This window comes from Doryrhamphus excisus, chromosome 1, assembly GCF_030265055.1.
Source record: "Doryrhamphus excisus isolate RoL2022-K1 chromosome 1, RoL_Dexc_1.0, whole genome shotgun sequence".
NCBI lineage: Eukaryota > Metazoa > Chordata > Actinopteri > Syngnathiformes > Syngnathidae > Doryrhamphus > Doryrhamphus excisus.
Window position 1 is genome coordinate 1,153,744 of NC_080466.1, and position 20,634 is coordinate 1,174,377.

The 20,634-nt window shown below is 39.0% G+C and overlaps 2 protein-coding genes across 2 annotated transcripts in view; one reads left to right on the forward strand and one right to left on the reverse strand.

Moving 5' to 3' along the window:
* Positions 1 to 8,311, forward strand: part of gpm6ab (glycoprotein M6Ab) — a 29,392-nt gene extending 21,081 nt beyond the window's left edge. Inside the window, exon 7 of the mRNA XM_058067409.1 lies at positions 1,792 to 8,311. Coding sequence (XP_057923392.1) covers positions 1,792 to 1,944 — 153 coding nt within the window. The 3' untranslated portion in view covers positions 1,945 to 8,311. The remainder of the gene's footprint in view (positions 1 to 1,791) is intronic.
* A 2,653-nt stretch (positions 8,312 to 10,964) lies between these two features.
* stx3a (syntaxin 3a) lies at positions 10,965 to 20,548 on the reverse strand. Its single transcript, XM_058067397.1, has 10 exons — positions 20,212 to 20,548; positions 18,730 to 18,804; positions 18,542 to 18,641; positions 17,142 to 17,216; positions 16,832 to 16,902; positions 15,480 to 15,588; positions 15,090 to 15,163; positions 14,107 to 14,241; positions 12,961 to 13,071; positions 10,965 to 12,254 (listed from the first exon to the last, which is right to left on the reverse strand). The coding sequence occupies exons 1-10, from the start codon at positions 20,239 to 20,241 to the stop codon at positions 12,177 to 12,179; spliced, it is 858 nt and encodes a 285-aa protein (XP_057923380.1). The 5' UTR covers positions 20,242 to 20,548; the 3' UTR covers positions 10,965 to 12,176.
* Positions 20,549 to 20,634: the final 86 nt, after the last annotated feature.

A 20,634-nucleotide genomic window follows, 5' to 3' on the forward strand; every position in this document is an offset into this window, starting at 1 on the left:
ACAATCCCCCCTTCGCTCCTCAGACTCCAACCTCCTGGCACTCCCCTGTAAGACCGAGCTCCCAACCTGGGGAGACAGAGCCTTCTCCATCGCTGCCCCCCCCCCCCCCCCCACCCTCTGGAACTCTTTGCCCCCATTCACTCCGTGCTTGCCCTGACCTTCCCAGTTTCAATAAACAACTAAAAACCCACCTCTTTAAATCCGTTTTTTATGTCTAACTTTTTATATCTGACTGCTGCGCCCCGCCCCGCCCCGCCCCGCCCCGCTTTTAGTCTTGTTTTAGCTCTGAATGAATGTTTGGATATATTTGTATTTTAAGGCATCTTTTACTCTGTTTTTACTCAACTCTATTTTTATTTATTTTTCTCTACTGTAAAGCATCTTTGAGTACTCTGAAAAGCGCTATACAAACAAAATGTATTATTTTTATTTTATTTTATTTTATTTTATTTTATTTTATTTTATTTTATTTTATTTTATTTTATTTTATTTTATTTTATTTTCATTCATTCATTCATTCATTTTCTACCGCTTTTCCTCACGAGGGTCGCGGGGGGTGCTGGAGCCTATCCCAGCTGTCTTCGGGCGTAAGGCGGGGTACACCATGGACTGGTCGCCAGCCAATCCCAGGGCACATATAGACAAACAACCATTCACACTCACATTCATACCTATGGACAATTTGGAGTGGCTAATTAACCTAGCATGTTTTTGGAATGTGGGAGGAAACCGGAGTACCCGGAGAAAACCCACGCATGCACGGGGAGAACATGCAAACTCCACACAGAGATGCCCGGGGGTGGGATTGAACCCTGGTCTCCTAGCTGTGAGGTCTGCGCGCTAACCCCTAGACCACCGTGCCGCCCTTTATTTTATTTTATTTTATTTTATTTTATTTTATTTTATTTTATTTTATTTTATTTTATTTTATTTTATTTTATTTTAGTTTAGTTTAGTTTAGTTTAGTTTAGTTTAGTTTAGTTTAGTTTAGTTTTATTATATTATTTTATTTTTTTATTATTATTATATTATTATATTCCATCATAGAGTTGTGATATTGAAAACAAATTCCACCAAGCAGTACCGTTTGGTATGGTTTGTGTTTCCACCCTGCTGCCCAAATTTGGGTGAAAATTACGTGTGAAGTCGGAATAAATGAGCTTGAAGAGAAGAAAAAGTCAAGTGAAAATGAATATTATGAAAAAGCTCCGAGACTGGAGACACGTCCACCAATATTGTCCTCCCTTTTGGTCCCAACAGCTCAACTGTTGCTACCATAATCATGGTAATGGTAATGGTAATGGTAATGGTAATGGTAATGGTAATGGTAATGGTAATGGTAATGGTTTTATTTCATTTGAACATGCATCAGATTCCAATTGAGTGCATCCCATAATCAGTTCCCAGTTCCACATGTCCAAAAGGAGTAGGAAGAAGCAAAGCTTATTAAATCCTACCCCTCCATCTGGTACTTTTACAATCAGTAACTGTTACATTTGTTCACTTCCTGCTTTCCATAATACAGTTTAAGGTTTTTTTTGTTGTTTTTTTTGTTGTTTTTATTTTTACATCATGGACAAAGATGATTGAATGGTAATTCATGGTGGTGAGGTCATGGAGTCTGTGTGCTGTTACAAGGAGATCTGGGAGGAAAACAGGTGGCTATGTGTGAGCTAACTTAGGTCAACATTCCAACATTCTGTTCTGAACTTTTTGTTAACCAGAGTACCATCTGTAGGTGTCATTGACCATGAAAGCACACTTTACGTCAAAAATAATCTCTCCCTTTAGGTGCATTTCCTGATGGCGCTAGCCGCTAACTGGGGCTACCTGAAGGATGCCAGTCGGATGCAGAAATACGAAGACATCAAGTCAAAGGAGGAGCAGGAGCTGCACGACATCCATTCTACACGCTCCAAAGAACGCCTGAATGCCTACACATAAACAGGATAGACACACTTACCTGACACGCACACACACACACACACACAACGATCCCACACACACACACACACACTCGCAGCACACACATCACGCACACAAGGAACGCAGAAATACACACATCGGTAACGCTAAAAAGTATGAAAGCAAAGACACTGATGTCCTCCTTCGTCCACAGCTCATCTTTTGCTGACGTCTATGTTATGCTAGGTCCATGCTAGGTCCATGCTAGGTCCATGCTAGGTCCATGCTAGGTCCATGCTAGGTCCATGCTAGGTCCATGCTAGGTCCATGCAAGGTCCATGCTAGGTCCATGCTAGGTCCATGCTAGGTCCATGCAAGGTCCATGCTAGGTCCATGCTAGGTCCATGCTAGGTCCATGCTAGGTCCATGCTAGGTCCATGCTAGGTCCATGCTAGGTCCATGCTAGGTCCATGCTCGGTCCATGCTAGGTCCATGCTAGGTCCATGCAAGGTCCATGCTAGGTCCATGCTAGGTCCATGCTAGGTCCATGCTAGGTCCATGCTAGGTCCATGCTAGGTCCATGCTAGGTCCATGCAAGGTCCATGCTAGGTCCATGCTAGGTCCATGCTAGGTCCATGCTAGGTCCATGCTCGGTCCATGCTAGGTCCATGCTAGGTCCATGCTAGGTCCATGCTAGGATGCTAAACAGGACAGCCTTTAGTTGGAATAAGACATCAATTGCAGTCGAATATTAGAGATTCCGCAAAATTTACCAGACATTTGTTAGTATTTTTGGGCCCAAAAGTCAACTACTGCTTTAGAGACTGTAGTAACTGAACGTCTCAAAGTACACGGAAGGACATGAGGAAATACCACAAAAGCCAAAGATCCCAACTGTCCCGATGTTTGTTGCAGGTAGTTGATTCTTTTAAGATTGTACATATTTTTCTTATATTTAACTTTAAAAAGACATTGGGAATACCGTATATAAGGATTGTGATAACGAACCTTGGATCCAGGAATGTCGTGTTTAGTCTAATCGAAGAGTATCCTTGAATTGATTGCTGGCTTTTGTGTTAAACACAAATTCACACCGTGAAACCTCGATTTTTTTCAAATTTTTTTTCATATGAAATAATGTCGATGCAATTCATCGTTTTTCCAGACACCCAAAAATATTAACAAAATAAATTTTATCAGGAATAATTATAGTTTTAGGAAACAGGAAACAATGCAAAATAGCGATAAATGACAAACGAAATGGAAAAATGGAAATTTAACTTTGTCAGGCACCCGTGGAATTATACCGCAAAGGGCAAACGTATCATCGAAAACTTGGGGCCGTTGGAAAACGGTGGTTGGACCGCATTATAAACAATCCAAGCCAACATGGACGACGGTCGTCCCTCGTTTATCGCCGTTAATTTGAAGTGAATTCACGCAACGTAGGATTCAATATTTGTATTCGGAGCAAAGAAAACCTGTTTTTGACTTTCTTAATATCGTTTTTCGAGTACTGCAAGACCCCTGTAGTCACTTTTACACTGTTACTATTCTTTGTTTACAACACATTGCTCAGCTGTAATGTGCAGGCTATGGGTCACTGCAGGGAAGAAACTTCAAAGAAACCTTCAAACAGAGTCAGGAAGGACAAAGTGTGAAGCCAAAAATGTACCACTTCCGCAGGGAATGGGAGGAGAACCTTTAAAACAAAAACAAAAAACGGGCGAACAGGCGGAAGGCTCGACAAACTGAAGCAAGAATCAGCAGAAGACGAGGAAGACATCAGTGTCTGTAAGTTGTTCTTTTCACGGGTGGGGTTGGCTGGTCTGGAGCCCCCATTCCCCCCCCTCCCCTTATCAAGCATTCCTACGCTTACATATATGGATGGATGGTCGGTGTTGTACGGTGGTGTTATGCTGTGCTATGTCCTTTCACCACATCACGACGAGCGCTACTACAGACAAGCGTTGTCCACGGGAAGTTTGTACTTCAAAAAAGAGTACCGATGGCTAGCTTGGCTAACTTCGAAAACCCTCCTCGTTCCTTTTCCCAACTCTCATCCGGGAGCCCAATTTCACGAATTGCACTGCCAAGGAAGGATGTACCACAAATAACAATTTATTGTTTTCAACGAAATGCACTTAAGCAAGTTTAACCGTTAAGGGGTGACCGGTAAAAGCGTACATTGCAATGTTAACGTACCAAATATAGCAATGATTGGATACTTCATTCATTCATTTTCTACCGCTTTTCCTCACGAGGGTCGCGCCTGGAGCCTATCCCAGCTGTCTTCGGGCGTAAGGCGGGGTACTGGTCGCCAGCCAATCACAGGGCACATATAGACAAACAACCATTCACACTCACATTCATACCTATGGACAATTTGGAGTGGCTAATTAACCTAGCATGTTTTTTTGGAATGTGGGAGGAAACCGGAGTACCCGGAGAAAACCCACGCATGCACGGGGAGAACATGCAAACTCCACACAGAGATGCCCGAGGGTGGGATTGAACCCTGGTCTCCTAGCTGTGAGGTCTGCGCGCTAACCCCTAGACCCCTAGACCACCGTGCCGCCCTGATTGGATACTTGACAAGTGGAAATTTTGTCTCCGACTTGCTCCCGACTAAATAGCACTTAACTTTAATTGCCCCTCCTGCAAGCGTGAAATTGGGCTTCTCTTCCTTCCCGTCTGCCAATCTTTGTACAAACGTGTGGTCGGTCCTCAGAAACGGCACATCTTAGCAGCACAAAGTTTCCAATGTTCCGTCGGCGTCATACTGTCTTTCCAGGTTTTTCCTCACTTTTTTGGAATTTTTGCCACCGTTTTTAACCAGCATTATTCTCGTGTCATTTTGCCATTGGGGTAAGTGGAGAGGGCAAAGCGGGTTGGGGGGGGGCGGGGGGTGGGGCGAGGTTCACGGGTCGTTATCACTTTCACAGTTTCATGATGTGATTCTGCACACATAAATACACAAAATAAATACACAAACACCCACACGTGCGTAAACACCAATCATTGCGGAAGTTTGATTCTAGGATTTTTTGCTATTTAGTACTTTAGGTCTTTGTACGTACTATATCAGGCCCCCGGTGATACCAAATTGTCGCTTTTTGTCACGAGATGTATTCAATTCCTCACTGGAAAAAAAAACACGACTCGTCATCGGTGAGAAGAGATTACTGTGAATGGCTGTTACTCGTGGCTACTTCGCGTATTATAACGTCATTTATTGCCACTATTTTGTAGGATTTCAGTGCAGTTTGAAAGATGGCATCTTAAGATAAATCTGTCCCGAGGCACATTTAATATAATATATCGAGATGATTAAGAGCTGTGATGGAATGTGAGTCTCTATCTGCCAGTAGAGATGGTCGAATGATGATATTGTTAATAAAAACTGATTAATGCAGGGGTGTCCAAATACCAATACAATGTAGATATGCTTATAAGTTATGCTGTACTAGTATTTAGATTCTTTATTTTTTATTTTTAATAATATGATATTCAATATTTTGACACAACCCTAATAGAAAAGTTGTGATATCATGAACTGTGAACTGTGATATACCGTAAAAAGTATTTTTAAAAAAATGGTTTTCAATAACTTGAAAAGATTTAATGAAATTTTCATTTAAATTGATGACATTTTGGTGGAGATCCGGCTCACAATCTGGATCCCGGAAGATTTTTAAATTGCAAGACGGGATCATTTTAGCCATTGGTGTATGCACGTATCTCCACAAAAAATGGTCTCCTTGAAAAAAAAAAAATAATAATAATTTCCAACAGTTTATACTAAATATCAAAAGAGCGATCCAAAGAATGTAGAATTATTATTTTGGTTTGAATCACAAACTATGGTGCTTGTTGGATTGTTTGTGTTATTGGTATTAACATTTCTACTTGAAATCATTACTTGCTAATTATTTGCTAAATGTTTCTTATTTTTGTTGATATTTTTTGTGTTTTCTTGATAATAATCATAGTTTAGTAGTTGAATATGAACAAGCCATGAGCTGCAAATGGCCCCCCGGGCCGCGCTTTGGACACCTCTGGATTAATATCCTCATGACGAGACAACCAGCAAAGACACACACACACACACACACACACACACACACAACACAACACAACACAACAAGACCATCATTGCCATCACTCTGAGCCATAACTATTTTACTGATCACCAACATTTCACTCTTCTATTAACAGCTTTTATTTCTTCATTTAAACAAAAAAACACAAAAAAAAAAACAACAACACGTGAGTCATTTCAATACAAAAATGTGTCTTGTTTTTTTTTCTAGGCAGTATTATGCTGTTTGTGTACAAATCTATACATAAATGTGAAAGAGCTGGGAGGGAGAATGATTCCTGATAGTTCAGTCTCAACATCACGACTGCATTTACACACACAAAGTACTGCACACTACCGGAGGACTAAAGATTAATTATTATTATTAGATTAATTACACGGATACCAATTTGGTGAAAGTATAGCGAATGAAATGAAATCTTTTGAGTTGTGTGGTGTAAATGCATGCCAATGATGGACAAGGGAGGACTGATGTGTTCAGGTTCAGTCAGTATTTTTAAGGGTCTAGTTTTACAGTAACAGTATTCTATCATTTCATTGCCTGACAATGGATGTCTTGTCAGTGTTTTTAAACCTCAGATAAAAAAAAAAAAGAGTTGTTTTTGTGCACTTATTGGCCATCGTGAGCTCTCTATCTCTTATTCTTGTGTAAGTGCATTGACGTCCCTTCTGTGGGGCCTGTGTATAGTCTTGCAACACTGGTTATATAACCTGAAGAAATAACAAAGATGAAAAATCAATTCATACAAATGAAGAAAATCTTATTCTTAGGTTTAAAAAAAAAAAAAAAAAAAAAGACAGTGAATCTAGTTGTTGTTTGTGGCATGGTTATGCATTCAAGTGGTCATAATTTTAACGATTAAACAGTATTTTAAAAAAAAAACAACAAAAAAAAATACATTTCCACTGGCGCTGTTCTGCTCTTTTTGTTTTGTTTTCACTCTTTAGCTCGCAGTATTGCAGTCGCTGTTGCTAATGGTGTTGCTAAGCTCGCTAGCCTGTTTTGTTGTCTACCACCAGAGCAATATATTGTACCATTTTGACCAAAATAAAAATAAATCCTAACCTTACATTTCTGGCATACAATTGCATGAAAAAAAAACCTGTAAGTCTTACGTGATATGATCCATGGTGTTATTATTATTATTATTATTTCTTTTTTTTTTTTTTTTTACAGATTTGCAGCTGTGATGTAATGTATTGCTCTGGACGCCCGTTACCCAATCAGCTCACATCCTCGAAACAACTTCAATCGAAAATTTCTGTCTTTTTTTCCGAGTCAAAAGCACAAAGTCAAAGCAACAAAACTACAAGAGCTGCCAACAAAACCAAAAATAAGCTTAGTATCAAACTTGAAGGTGAGGTAAAACATAGCGGTTGGGGTGTAATGGTGCGCCTCCGTGCGCGATTTATTTTGGACACGGGAAGCGAACAACATGCTTTCATAAATGGAAGTTCCTTATTGGCTGAAGTAGCCTTGTTCTGTATCTTTATCGAACAATGGCGGCACGCTACTTTGGTCATATCTACTTGTTTTTGTCCGTTTGGTACGCTAATGTACCGAAGCGAAACAAATCAAGAATGGGAATCCGTGTACCGTCTGATGTCCGATGCTACCAAAATTGAAGCATGTGAAGAAGCAACAAAACAAAGTGATTATTGATGATGATGATGATTGTCAAACGAGAAGAGGATGTGAGCTGTTTGCTCCTCGTTTCTTTGACTTTTCCCGTTCTATCCACAAGTTCTTGTAAAAAATCAATATGTGTTGTAACGACACGCCTCCTAATCCCGCGTCCTTTTTGTCTGTCCACTGCTGACCTGGACTCACACTACGGTATTCCTCCACCCTGGTTTGTGTTGTGTGTGATTTCAGCATGAAGCAAACCTTCTAAAACCTTGACTAGAATTCCTTGTCATTCCGTGCGGGTTTGGTGTTTGTGCAGCTCTAAAATGTCAGCTGTCAATCCAGGATGAACAATCTGTGCCTGAATAAATTGAGCTCTCGTTCATCACGAGCTGCACACCAGACAGCCAAGCCGATCAGGAGTCTGCTACCTGAAACCGAACGTCTATTTCCATATGCTGTACATCGGGTTGGACATTTTGGACGTAGGGAGATTTATTTATTTTTCACTTTCTCCATCGTAGATTTTTGTACTCCACTCTGGTTGCTTCGTAGCTTTGTTGGATTCACTCCCCTATTTTGTACATATCTGTGCCAACAGCTTGGGCAGACAGTGGCTTTTTTTATTTGTAAAGACATAAACTTGCTTGCATATATAAATAAAAGGAAATACTACACTTGTGTACTTGTTAATAAGGGAACAATTTGACTTGTGTCTTTATTTCATTTCAAATCTTCAACATCTGTGAATGCAAAGAAACAATCTTTTATACGTTCCAAACATTATATATTCGTTCCTGGACTTTGACATTCTTTGATTTCAGATCAACATTTGCAATAAAAGGGACCTAATTACAGTAAATTACGGTGCATTAGCAGCACCTAATAAATTTAAAGTTAAAATAAAGTTAAACTCACACAGAACACTCAAACTTTATACCTCAGAAATATACAAACATGTACCAATACGACTTTATTATAAGTGGGGGAGCACACAACAATTTAAAACAATTTCATTGGAGGAGCATAGTAATAATAGAAAGTGTTGTATGGCGCTGCAATGCTGCTTCTGTCCACCAGAGGGAGCCAGAATACCCAAAGCTCAGATGGATGCTGACGTCATTGCAGCACCCCAATGAATGCATTGCTCAGACACAATGCCTCATGGAAAGACTTTAAAATGTTGGAGTTTTCTTATTTTTTTCTTATTTTGACATTATATATAGTAATATATAGTTGTGTATATATATGTATGTATATCCATATATAGTATGTATAACCTGCGGTCCTCCGGCACTGGCCTTTTAGCGAAACCAAAACCCAGAACTAAAACCCACGGTGAGGCAGCATTTAGCCACTATGGCCCCCCCACCTGTGGAACAGCCTGCCGGAGAGCCTCAGGACTGCGGAGACTGTTGATATTTTTAAAAGAAGATTAAAGACGCACCTTTTTAATCAGGCTTTTAACTCATATTGTTGAGCTTTTATTATGTTTTTATCCTTTTTGTCCGATTTTATGTTCTTATTCTTCAGCTTTTAACTCCTCTTTTTGCTTCATTGTTTTCCTTTTTAATTGTGGAAATTGTTTTAATTCTGGAAAGCACTTTGTGTTGCATCTCCTTGCAGGAAAAGTGCTATATAAATAAAGTTGATTTGATTTGATATATAATGTTAAGTCGCTGTGTGATAAATCTAGTGTTCTCTGAAAGACTAAAATTGAGAGTCAGACTGGTATGTTGTTATACTGGTATATATAATGACCTACAATGAATTCCAACGGGGTGACACGCTTGTGCGTCACAAGATTGGTTCCTGCCAACGAAAGAGCTGTTGTTCCCTCACTGACACATAAGCGACACAGTATTTAAACAATTAGTAGTAGTTTTTAAATAAAAGGACGTGTAACAAGATTAGAAATTAGCTAGAACTTGAGAAAAATGTTTAGACCGGAATTGACAGTATTAGGTTTGAGTCAGCTTCTGAACTTTCCCGTTTTCATTGTTCACTAACGACACAATTAAGGTTTAACCTATGACCTTTAGTCACAGCATACACGATGGCATGTTCAAGACTGCCCAACAAAACAAAATAACTATCAAAAACATAAATATTTTCAAAAAAAATGTAAAAAAAAATTTTTTTCAACAGTCAAATATGTGTGTGGCTGCACAGTGGTTGAGTGGTTAGCGTGCAGATCTCACAAATGGGAGACCCGAGTTCAATCCCACCCTCGGCCATCTCTGTGTGAAGTTTGCATGTTCTCCCCGTGCATGCGTGGGTTTTCTCCGGGTACTCCGGTTTCCTCCCACATTCCAAAAAAAAACATGCTAGGTTAATTAGCCACTCCAAATTGTCCATAGGTATGAATGTGAGTGTGAATGGTTGTTTGTCTATATGTGCCCTGGGATTGGCTGGCCACCAGTCCAGGGTGTAGAAGACAGCTGGGATAGGCTCCATTTTTCATTGTACTCGTCTCAATCTGGTGTATCTTCTCGGAATCATTGTACACACAAACAGCGAGGGTCTGCGGCGGTCTGAGGATCAAATACTTACCTCACTCAATTAATTTCACAAATGCATCTCTAAGCTTTATAGCAGGGGTGCTCACACTTTTTCAGCATGCGAGCTACTTTTAAAATGACCGAGTCAAAATGATCTACCCACTACAAAAATGCAAAACATCTATTTATTTTCAAATGTATTGAGGATTATTTGTACGTACAATGTATGTTGATGTACCTTACATAACCAAATGAGCCAATATTGCAAAACACACATAATTAACTATTAACATTTTTTGTAATTACCTGAGTTTACTTTGATGACTTGCACTGAATTGAACCAGCCAGGGATGCATAGTCCGGACAGTAGCTGCTGATAGCCAGCCTCAAGCACACTTCCAAATGTTTATCAGTCATGGATAATATCCGTATCATAATATCCGTATAATATTCCATATCCGTATGGAAGTGATATGTTTTTTGCCTTTTTACTTGGTCCAGTTTTTGCCTTTTTACTTGGTCCAGCTCCTTCACTCATTTTAGTGACCATAAACTTTAGCGAGGGCTTAAAATCTGACGCAATTCGCCGACTAGCTTAGCACTTTGCATCGTTGTTTACGCATGAGCGGTGACCTAAAGGTCAAAATTCAGTTGTCATCTGACTGGTTGTCCTGTATGTCAATCAAGTGACGGCATTGATGCTGGGATGATATTTTTTTAATGTCACGCCGCGATCGACCAGCGATCGACCAGTACCACCTCCGCGATCGACCGGTAGCTCGCGATCGACTTAATGAGCACCCCTGCTTTATAGCATAAATGTAGGCACCGGGAAGCAAGATTGGATAACAAAAGTGTTTTAATAAGCACAAAAGTAGGAGTTCACAGGAAGGAGGTGTGACCAAAACAAAACACTCTCAACTAGCAGAGTCAAAACAAAAGGCGTAGCAAAAAAAATCCCACAACAATAAGGTAGAGTCCCTAATGGCAACCGGGACGGCACCGAGAGGACGGGAATCATTATTACCAGACTATGAATTAGACTATGAATGAGAATCTCAGTAAAAAGCACAGTAAAGGAAGATAATGTGTGTAACGTTGGGGCAATGACCTCACATCCTCCTGTAGTGACTGGCTTAAAAACCCGATGACGCTACTGGTGCCGCCCCTCGCCGGAATACAGGTTATCTAGCGGAAACAACAAACGTATTGTACACAAACCAAGAACCCCCAAAACACAAAAACCAGAACATAAAAATGAACTTAAAAAAAAACAAACACCGTATACAGCGATTCACACATACTCGCCATTCAGTATAATATACAGTAACTGCACTATACAGTACTCTAATATACATGCAAAATATATACTATTTGATATGTATTTATAAGCCACACACACACACACGTCCCCAACAGAAAGATGGCTGTAAATATGGTATTGTATTGTCGGGGCATCAATTCAGTCTCAACGTTTCACTCTTCAACCGAGCAGGATTCATTAATTCATGCTAATCGACTAGATAGGACAGCTCTCATCCTATCTGGCGAAGCCTGCTAAGATGAGGGGCGAAACATCTTCTCAGACAACCTGATCAGTCAACTTCCGATCGGTATAGTGTGCTCTGAGAATTACCCAGCATGCTTTGCGGCTTTTACATGAAATACTGTTTTGCATGATTAGTGTGCAAGCGTGTATTTTGTGCGGTGTGTTACTTTTTGTGTTATTTTCAGTCGCGCCATGAAAGAGGGAGGCGTTTGGTTTGTGGGAATCCTGTTGGTTTGCGTTAAAAATAGCGTAGGTTAGACTTTTGTTTGTTAAAGAAATGTTTTGCAGATGTTTACGAACTCATTAATCACAATTAAAATGAAGGAAACTACAAATCCAAAAAGAGTTGTTGTTTTTTTTTTTACCTTTTGTTAATAATTCAATATTCAAATAATATTTGACAGTTATCAAGGCTGATGAAGGTTGATGTTTAGCTTGTCATTTTTCCTTTATTGTTTGGACTCAACCAGTCAGGGGACGTACACACAGCGTCTATTTTATAAAACTGTAAACAAATAAACCAAGGATCAGGGCCAGGATCATACAGCAACAGAAGATCATCATTTGTTTCTTGACAGCGTGCAGAAAAAGGACAAAGAGACAAAAAAAAAACACATTAAAAATCATTTTAGCATAACAAACAATGGTAGACTTTTCACTTTGGTCTTTTCTACTACAACAGTTGGATAAATCTTCATTTACATGAAAATTCATCTTCATTTACATGAAAACCTGTTTAAATATGGTCCCTCACATTATTAGAGCCCTCTAGACATGAAATAACACCCCTATAGTCGCCTTTACACTCATATTACTTAATAAAGGAGACAAGGGAGAACATTCAAGACATACTGTAAATACGTGTATTGCTGTGAATGTGTTCCGGAGCTGAGTTGCGTTTTAGCATGCTAGGACGTTAGCATGTTAGGGATTATTGCGCTTGTTGTGAAAAAAATCTAACCTGCAATAAAAGCCTGTTGTTCCGGTGACAACATGATACAACATTATAGTAACATTAGTGACACCTGGTGACCAGTGTCGAATACTACATCATCCCAGCGTCTTTGAATGCGTCTTCTGAATGTGTTATTTTTGTATCCCTTAAAATTTAGGGACAATTTTATTGGATTAAAATTTGAGTATAAAACAAAAAAAAAACATATTTTTTGAAAATATGACTGATAAAATGAGACCAGACGAGACAGTACCCTCTTACCAACGCGTATTAAATATTATATGATCTGTAAAATGTCAAAACAAGACAAACCAGGCTTACCCTTCGTGCCTCCTGCTGGAACTTGGCTGCTTTTTTTGTGTCAGCCACGGCTCTTTCTACAAAACCCACCGACTGGTCCATGTTGCTCTCAATTCTGTCAATCATGCCACCCTGAGAGATGACAGGGCAAGAATTGACACGAGTCAATAAAGATACATATTCAACAATGGTTCGGCACATATTAATGATGTAGATAAGAATAAAACCGTATATATAACATAACATCTTTTCACCAATCAAATTTTGCGTCACTTTTGCTGTCTATAAGATAATTGTAAAAATATAAGATCATTTTTGAGTAGCACAATCATATGTAATGACGTTCAATCAATCAAACTTTATTCACTTTATTTATTCGACAACACCAAGTCAGCTGACATTAAACTCAGTTTCTGATTGGCTCTTGCTCCCCTCCTGCAAAGATTAAGACGTGAAGACGTTTCAAGCTAAAAACAGACATGCAAATCATAATAGTTATTATTCTAATTACGGATAAACGAAGAAACGAACTCAGCGGTAAGATGCCTACATCTATAACAAAAGTTATCCGTTCGTTTGTAGCAGCTAGTTATGTAGAAAAAAAGGGAATTGTTTGATGGCTTTGCTTCGCGTCCTGAACTCCACCATAGAAATGCATGTTTTATAAACTTCCACCTGTTAAGCTATTATTCCGTGATTATTTTGAAATTGTGCCCATTGCTGAAACATTTTAATATGTTGCCTTGAATTCGGCTGCATTGTCTTTTGCATAATAAGTTTCATTTTTTGTATATCTGTAATGTTTGACAGCAAATGCTAACTGGATGTAATACATGATATACTGTGTGTCTGGCTATATGTATTACAGTATTACCAGTACTAATGTAATATGTACACAACTATTGAGGAATTATCTAATTGTGCACTAGTATTAATATTTATATTATAACTATAGTAAATATATCACACGTTTATATATTTCTAAATATATTTTATATTTTTATAGTAGGGGTAGATCTGTCATTTTCTATTTTATTGGAGCTAAATAAATTACCATCTTTAACATGTTATTTTTTGTTATTAACTTTTAACTTATTAATTTTTTATTATTATTATTAACATGCATTCTTCCAAAAAATGAAACAAATGAAATCAAATGTGACATACCTGGTTCTCAACCAACATGGCGATATCAACAAACATGTCATGGAGTTCTTTGATGCTGCTCTCCAGCCTCATGATATCTTTGTGCCGAGCCTCAATCTCATTCAGGGCCTGCTGGTTTATTTTGGAATCCATAATCTGTGCAAAAGGCCACAATGGTATCAAAAGTTAAAAAACAATAACATATTTATGCAAGCATGATTATGGTAATACTGCTGGCAAGGCACGTAATAGTGTGCATTTATGAGGAGTTTGATGAGGCCATGGAGGATGGTTCGGGAGGTTCTGGTAAAAGCCCTGTCCACACTGTTTACGGTGGGGACTCGGCCTGTTGACGTCAACTGAGGATATAGTCATCCCTTGCTACGGTGGTTCCGACATTGCACCATCACTTTATCACATTTTTTTGAAAATGAATAGTGGTTGCGGTTGAATGTGGCTTCTTATTAGTAAAAAGAAACAACAAGAACAAACAGTTTGTTTGTCATTTTGGCCTAAATTATGTTTGTGAGCTGTGCAGTGAGTTGTGACCGACAGCAGCTCCTGTGTAAATGTTTACTGCTTGTTAATAAAGTGATTGAAGTACATTAGGAGTTTCTCCTGAACCACAAACAGCAGCATTACAGTCGTAACGTAGTCGTCTAAACTGGTCAGTAGTCGTCTGAACTGGTCAGTATGTGTCAGTAACATTACATTAATGAGACAATCCACACTGTCAATGGTGTGAGTCTATGCTAGTATGTCTTATTTATGTCTAAGATGTCTTATTTTCTATGATCATATCAATTATATTGGGTAATATCAGTGTAAAAGTGACTACAGGGTGTTATTTATGTCTTGTGAGCTCTAATAATGTTTCCCAAATATTATGTTAACACCTAACATAACAGCCTGGTTTGTATCGCCAGCAGTAAGTCACGTGCGTTCACTGTTAACGTTGGTTTTGAATAATATTATATAATATATTTTGCATTGTGTTTGTTTACCCCAGCAGTGAAGACAGCAGAGTTTCCTCCCTCTAGCATCTCTTCTAGTTCCTCATCAGTTGTTGCTTTACCAGCTAAAATCAACCAAAAATATAACCAAAAAAAACCAAAACATTTAGAGAGGATTACTACCATTCATAATTAATCATTCATAACATCATGGTTGTGTGTTGCTAAATCTGATATGTAATGTCAGTTAGTATAAGACTGAGATTAAATGAATGTATGGAACATGAACCAAACATGTACAGTACTAGGAATTAGAAAATGTACAAAGATTGATTTGTTTTGTTGGCTTATTGAAAACTACCGCTAACTACCGCTAACTACCGCTAACTACCGCTAACTACCGCTAACTACCGCTAACTACCTAAGTGTACTCAAACTCACTGATCTCCAGCTGCCGGGCAATGCGTCCTTTACTCTTGTCTCTGAAGTCAACTTGTGCCTCATTGTATTTCGTCATCACCTCTACAAACTTCTTGGCCAAGATGGCATGCTGGGAAATAGAAAGAAAATTAAAAAAAAAAAACATTTCTATCGATGGCACAAACATTCCACATCGTGAATTTATAGAGTCAAGCGTTTACGCTAATGACATTGTCTTTCTAACATAATCCAATAATGTCATTAGCACAGTCCATCCTTATTGCGTAGCACTGTGAATAGATACAAATTAAAAATATGGTAAGATCTGAAAAGCCATTTTATGGTACGTTTATTGTTCTAGAGGAAGACAACAAACATTTTGACTCCCGCAGACAGATTATATGTCCTTGAAGTACATAAATTAGCACTGTCCCTTTTAGGAAAGTACTCCTAATCTCAGCTCATTATGTGGCAAAAACAAGTATTTTCCATTCAAACTTCCCCACCACCATGGGCAAGACCAAAGACCCGTCAAAGGACTGCACAAGACAGGAATGGAGTACAAGATCACCAACAAGAAATTCCACATTGGTGCCATAATTTATCAATTAAAGAAATACAAGATAACAGTCAGTCAGCCCAACTCTTCCACCCCAATGAAAGAGTTGGTAAATGATGCCAAGGGAGTTGGGAGCACAGTGAACAAAACACACATGACTTTCATGGAGCCCAACAACACCATCCTTTGTGTCAAGCGTGGAGGTGGAAATATTCCTCTTTGGGGATGTTTCTCTGACCAAAATCCCTAAATGAAATTTGTGCAACCCTGATGACCAACTACAAGAAACATCTAACCTCCGTGCTAAACCAACAAGGATTTCTCCACCAAGTACTAAGTCATGTCTTGGATTGGGATTGTATTGGGAAACGTACTATCAAAATATATCACTGATTAAATTGTTAAAAGGGGTATTTTTTAGTTTTTAGGACGTGAAGTTGTACGACATCCCCATCAGCTGTGTAGCGCATCAACAGTGACTTTCCCCAATTTCATCTCATGAGCCAAGTTCTGATCGGTTTTTGGTGTTGAAGAAAGTAGAGCTTATGTTGTACATCTTGCCATCACCTTTCACAGTGCTTACTTCTGGGATAATGACTACAACAGTTTTGAGATGCTAATGTGTGACTCTTTTGAACGCATATTGTTTTGAGATGTATTTACTTTAGTGAGCAAAAACTGACCAGAACTCGGCTCATGGAACGGATTGTAGGGAAGAGCCACTGTTCATCCACTACGCTGCTGATGGGGATGTCCTTCAACTTCATGTCAAATAAATCCAAATGATCCCTCGAAGCCATTTGTCGCGTCTCACCTGGGATTTTTTTATCCTGAGGTCAGCTGAGGCTCGCTCATCTGTCTTTGTCTCAAGCTGGTGTTCAATGTCTGATGGAAGATGGTTGCATATGTTAGTGACCCTGTTATACTAGAAACCATTTCAGGTACAGTAGTTGCGAATAAAATTCATGGGTTCATACCAAGCGTAACAGTCCATGTATTAAAATTGGGTTTTTCTATAAAGAACATTAACTAACTTACAATCTGTGTAAATATTTAATTTTCTTTTAGTGTTTTTTTTAGCTTGAGAAAAATATTAGACAGTACAATTTCAATAAAATACTGACTTTTCAGTTTGTTTCTTGCATTGTTGGCTGACTTCTTAATGTCATTGGTGACAGCTTCAACTTCATCCTGTGTTTCTTAGAAGAAAGGGACATCGTAAACAGGCAGGAAGTGCAAAGTTGACAGGTCAGTAAATTCATGAACGAATAAACTGACCAGAAATTGTGACTTTGAGCATGTGTGTATACATTCAAGATTTGTCACGGGTAGAATTTGGGAACTACTGTAAATTCCGGTGTGTAAGCCGCACCCACTAGATTTTGAGGGACAAAAAGATTCGGACAGATAAAAGCCGCACGTGTCTAACATGGCATATTATGGCGTGAACGAGTCTGTGAGGACCAGGCAGTTATTTGTTTGACAGAAGCCAATCATGAGAGATGAAAAACCCACAACAAGCTTGTGAAGTCATTGGAAAAATAACAGTGTAACAGTTATAAACACTAAACTCATCACGCAGTAACTTAACGCCAAAAATTATACCTAATAAATATACAACTCTATACCAATATGAGTTTTCATTGGAAAAATAACAGTGTAACAGTTATAAACACTAAATTCATCACGCGGTAACTTAACACCAAAAATTATACCTAATAAATATACAACTATGTACCAATATGAGTTTTCATTGGAAAAATAACAGTGTAACAGTTATAAACACTAAACTCATCACGCAGTAACTTAACACCAAAAATTATACCTAATAAATATACAACTATGTACCAATATGAGTTTTCATTGGAAAAATAACAGTGTAACAGTTATAAACACTAAATTCATCACGCGGTAACTTAACACCAAAAAATATACCTAATAAATATACAACTATGTACCAATATGAGTTCAAAATGGAAAAAACACTGTTTTTCTGATAATGCATTGTCTGTCTGAGCAAACATCTAATTGGAGGACAAGAAGCTTACAAAATTCATGGATGGCGCTGCAATGCTGCCTCTATCCATCGGAGAAGCTCAGAGGGAGGCTGATGTCATTGCAGTGCCCTAGCCGTCACCAATGAATGTGTTGCTTAGACGAAACACATTTCATTTTACACTTGGATTGATACATATTTGCACAGGTATACCTTTGGAGTGTTAAGTTCTTGCGTGATGAGTTTATTATTCTTTGTAAGATGACATCGTGAGTCAGACTGTTATATTGTTATACTGTTATATATAATGACCACCCATGATTTCCAATGGGTTGACAAGCTCGTTGTGAAAGCACTCGTAGATTGTGACTTGATTTGAGAGGCGATGAGAAGGAGATGTCACAAGATTAGAATTTAGCCATAAATTAGCCACACCGCTGTATAATCCACAGGGTTCGACGTTGAAGACAATAGTAGCGGCTTATAAACCAGAAATGACGGTATTGTGTGTGAGCCAGAGGTAATTACTCTGGTCGGATGTGGTGGCGGACAAGATGCTGGAGTAGAGTTTTTTGATTTCTGTTATACTCTCATCAATCTTGTCAATACTGGAGCGGATATCCTCAATCTAAAACACAGACAAATACACTCAGTCGATAAAAGAAAATGTTTTTTTTTTTTTTTAAATGACATTGAACGAGGAAAACACGTCCAACCTGAGCAAAGAAATCATCCATAAAAGCTTCATTCTCCACAGGAACCTCAATATCATCCCCTCCAGCATCACTTGTCTGTTCAAATGACATATACAGATACATTAAAATTGAATTTAGACAGTACTTCAACATACATTATTTAAAATTAAACACATATACCAGTCATGCATATAAACTGGAACTTCACATAGATTTGTGAACTACAGTAAACTTCGGATATATCGGACTCGGATATATCGGAAATTTGCTCACAACAGACAGATAAAAAAGAACCGATTTTTCTGTAATGCATTCATTCATTCATTCATTTTCTACCGCTTTTCCTCACGAGGGTCGCGGGGGGTGCTGGAGCCTATCCCAGCTATCTTCGGGCGTAAGGCGGGGTACACCCTAGACTGGTCGCCAGCCAATCACAGGGCACATATAGACAAACAACCATTCACACTCACATTCATACCTATGGACAATTTGGAGTTGCCAATTAACCTAGCATGTTTTTGGAATGTGGGAGGAAACCGGAGTACCCGGAGAAAACCCATGCATGCACGGGGAGAACATGCAAACCACACAGAGATGCCCGAGGGTGGAATTGAACCCTGGTCTCCTAGCTGTGAGGTCTGTGCGCTAACCCCTAGACCACCGTGCCGCCCTCTGTAATGCATTTCCAATAAAAATTCATTGCATATATCGGATTTTTTATAACGGATTTCGCCTATTTCGGACAAAATCTCCAGTCCCGTTCCAATGCATTTCCATGAAATTTCCCTGGCATATATCGGATGACCGCATCGTGGCGCTCCGATTCGCCGAATCGTGACAGGCCGCTATACGACGTCATTTGCAGCGTTTGCAGCGTTGCCTGCGCGTCCAGGTACATTGGAAACATAGTCAAGGAAGTGCCTTTTTATAACAGATAAAATCCCATTTACGCATATACCGCATATAAATCCGATATATGCGTAAAACGGACATTTTCCGGTATACGCATATAACGGATTTCGCTTATATCGGACAAAACCAGTGGGAACAATTGAATCCGATATATCCGAGGTTCACTGTACTAAGAGACGGAATGATTAGTCTTAACACGGACCAGTAGTGGTCAAGAGAGTGAGGGGGAATTGAACCCAGGTCGATAACAGTATGAATGGGCCAGTGTGAATTAGGGTTGTGGTAGATAAACCAACCCGAACGACCGGATGTCGGGTTTGACAAGTGAGAGCTACGGATGCGTTGTTTGCAGCCATAAATCCTTAGATTAATCAGTAATATATATATATAAAATCAATTAAACGTTGCCATATTCAAAATACTTTTGAGCATTTACTGTATAAATATTGTTTGAAGCTGATTTGTATACAGTCACATTATGTTGTATCAGAGACACCTCCAAATGAAACGTTTTGAATCCAAATGAGCAGAGGCCCCACGAAGGCTTGTAGCAAGCAGGTAATCCATAAAATCGAAGTACACGCTGCCTACCTCCTTGAGCTGGGCAAGTCTGTCCTTCATCTTGACAAATGTGGAGCTGTAATGAAAAGTAACTTGAAAAAAAAACACATGAAAAGAAGAAAAAGTCTTGTATCGTTGGAGCCTCCAAAAAAGAAACTGAAGAGGAAAGGAGGCTAACGGGGGTTCTTTATCTGGTCTTGCAAACAATGCAACAATATCTCAAATCTATCTTGTGGTCCAAAATGGTCACCAAATCAGACCACGGTATTAAAAAGTATTTAAAAACATATCAAATGCAAATAAACGTTTGTTGGGTTGCCAACTCTCTAATGACACATTTGTAGGCAATCTAACCTGAGGTCTCCTAAGCCTCTATCCTTTAAGAACGGATTAGTGCAGTAGTTAGGATGATAAACCTCTCTCTCCCCCACCCTGTCCAGCCTATTGGCTTTA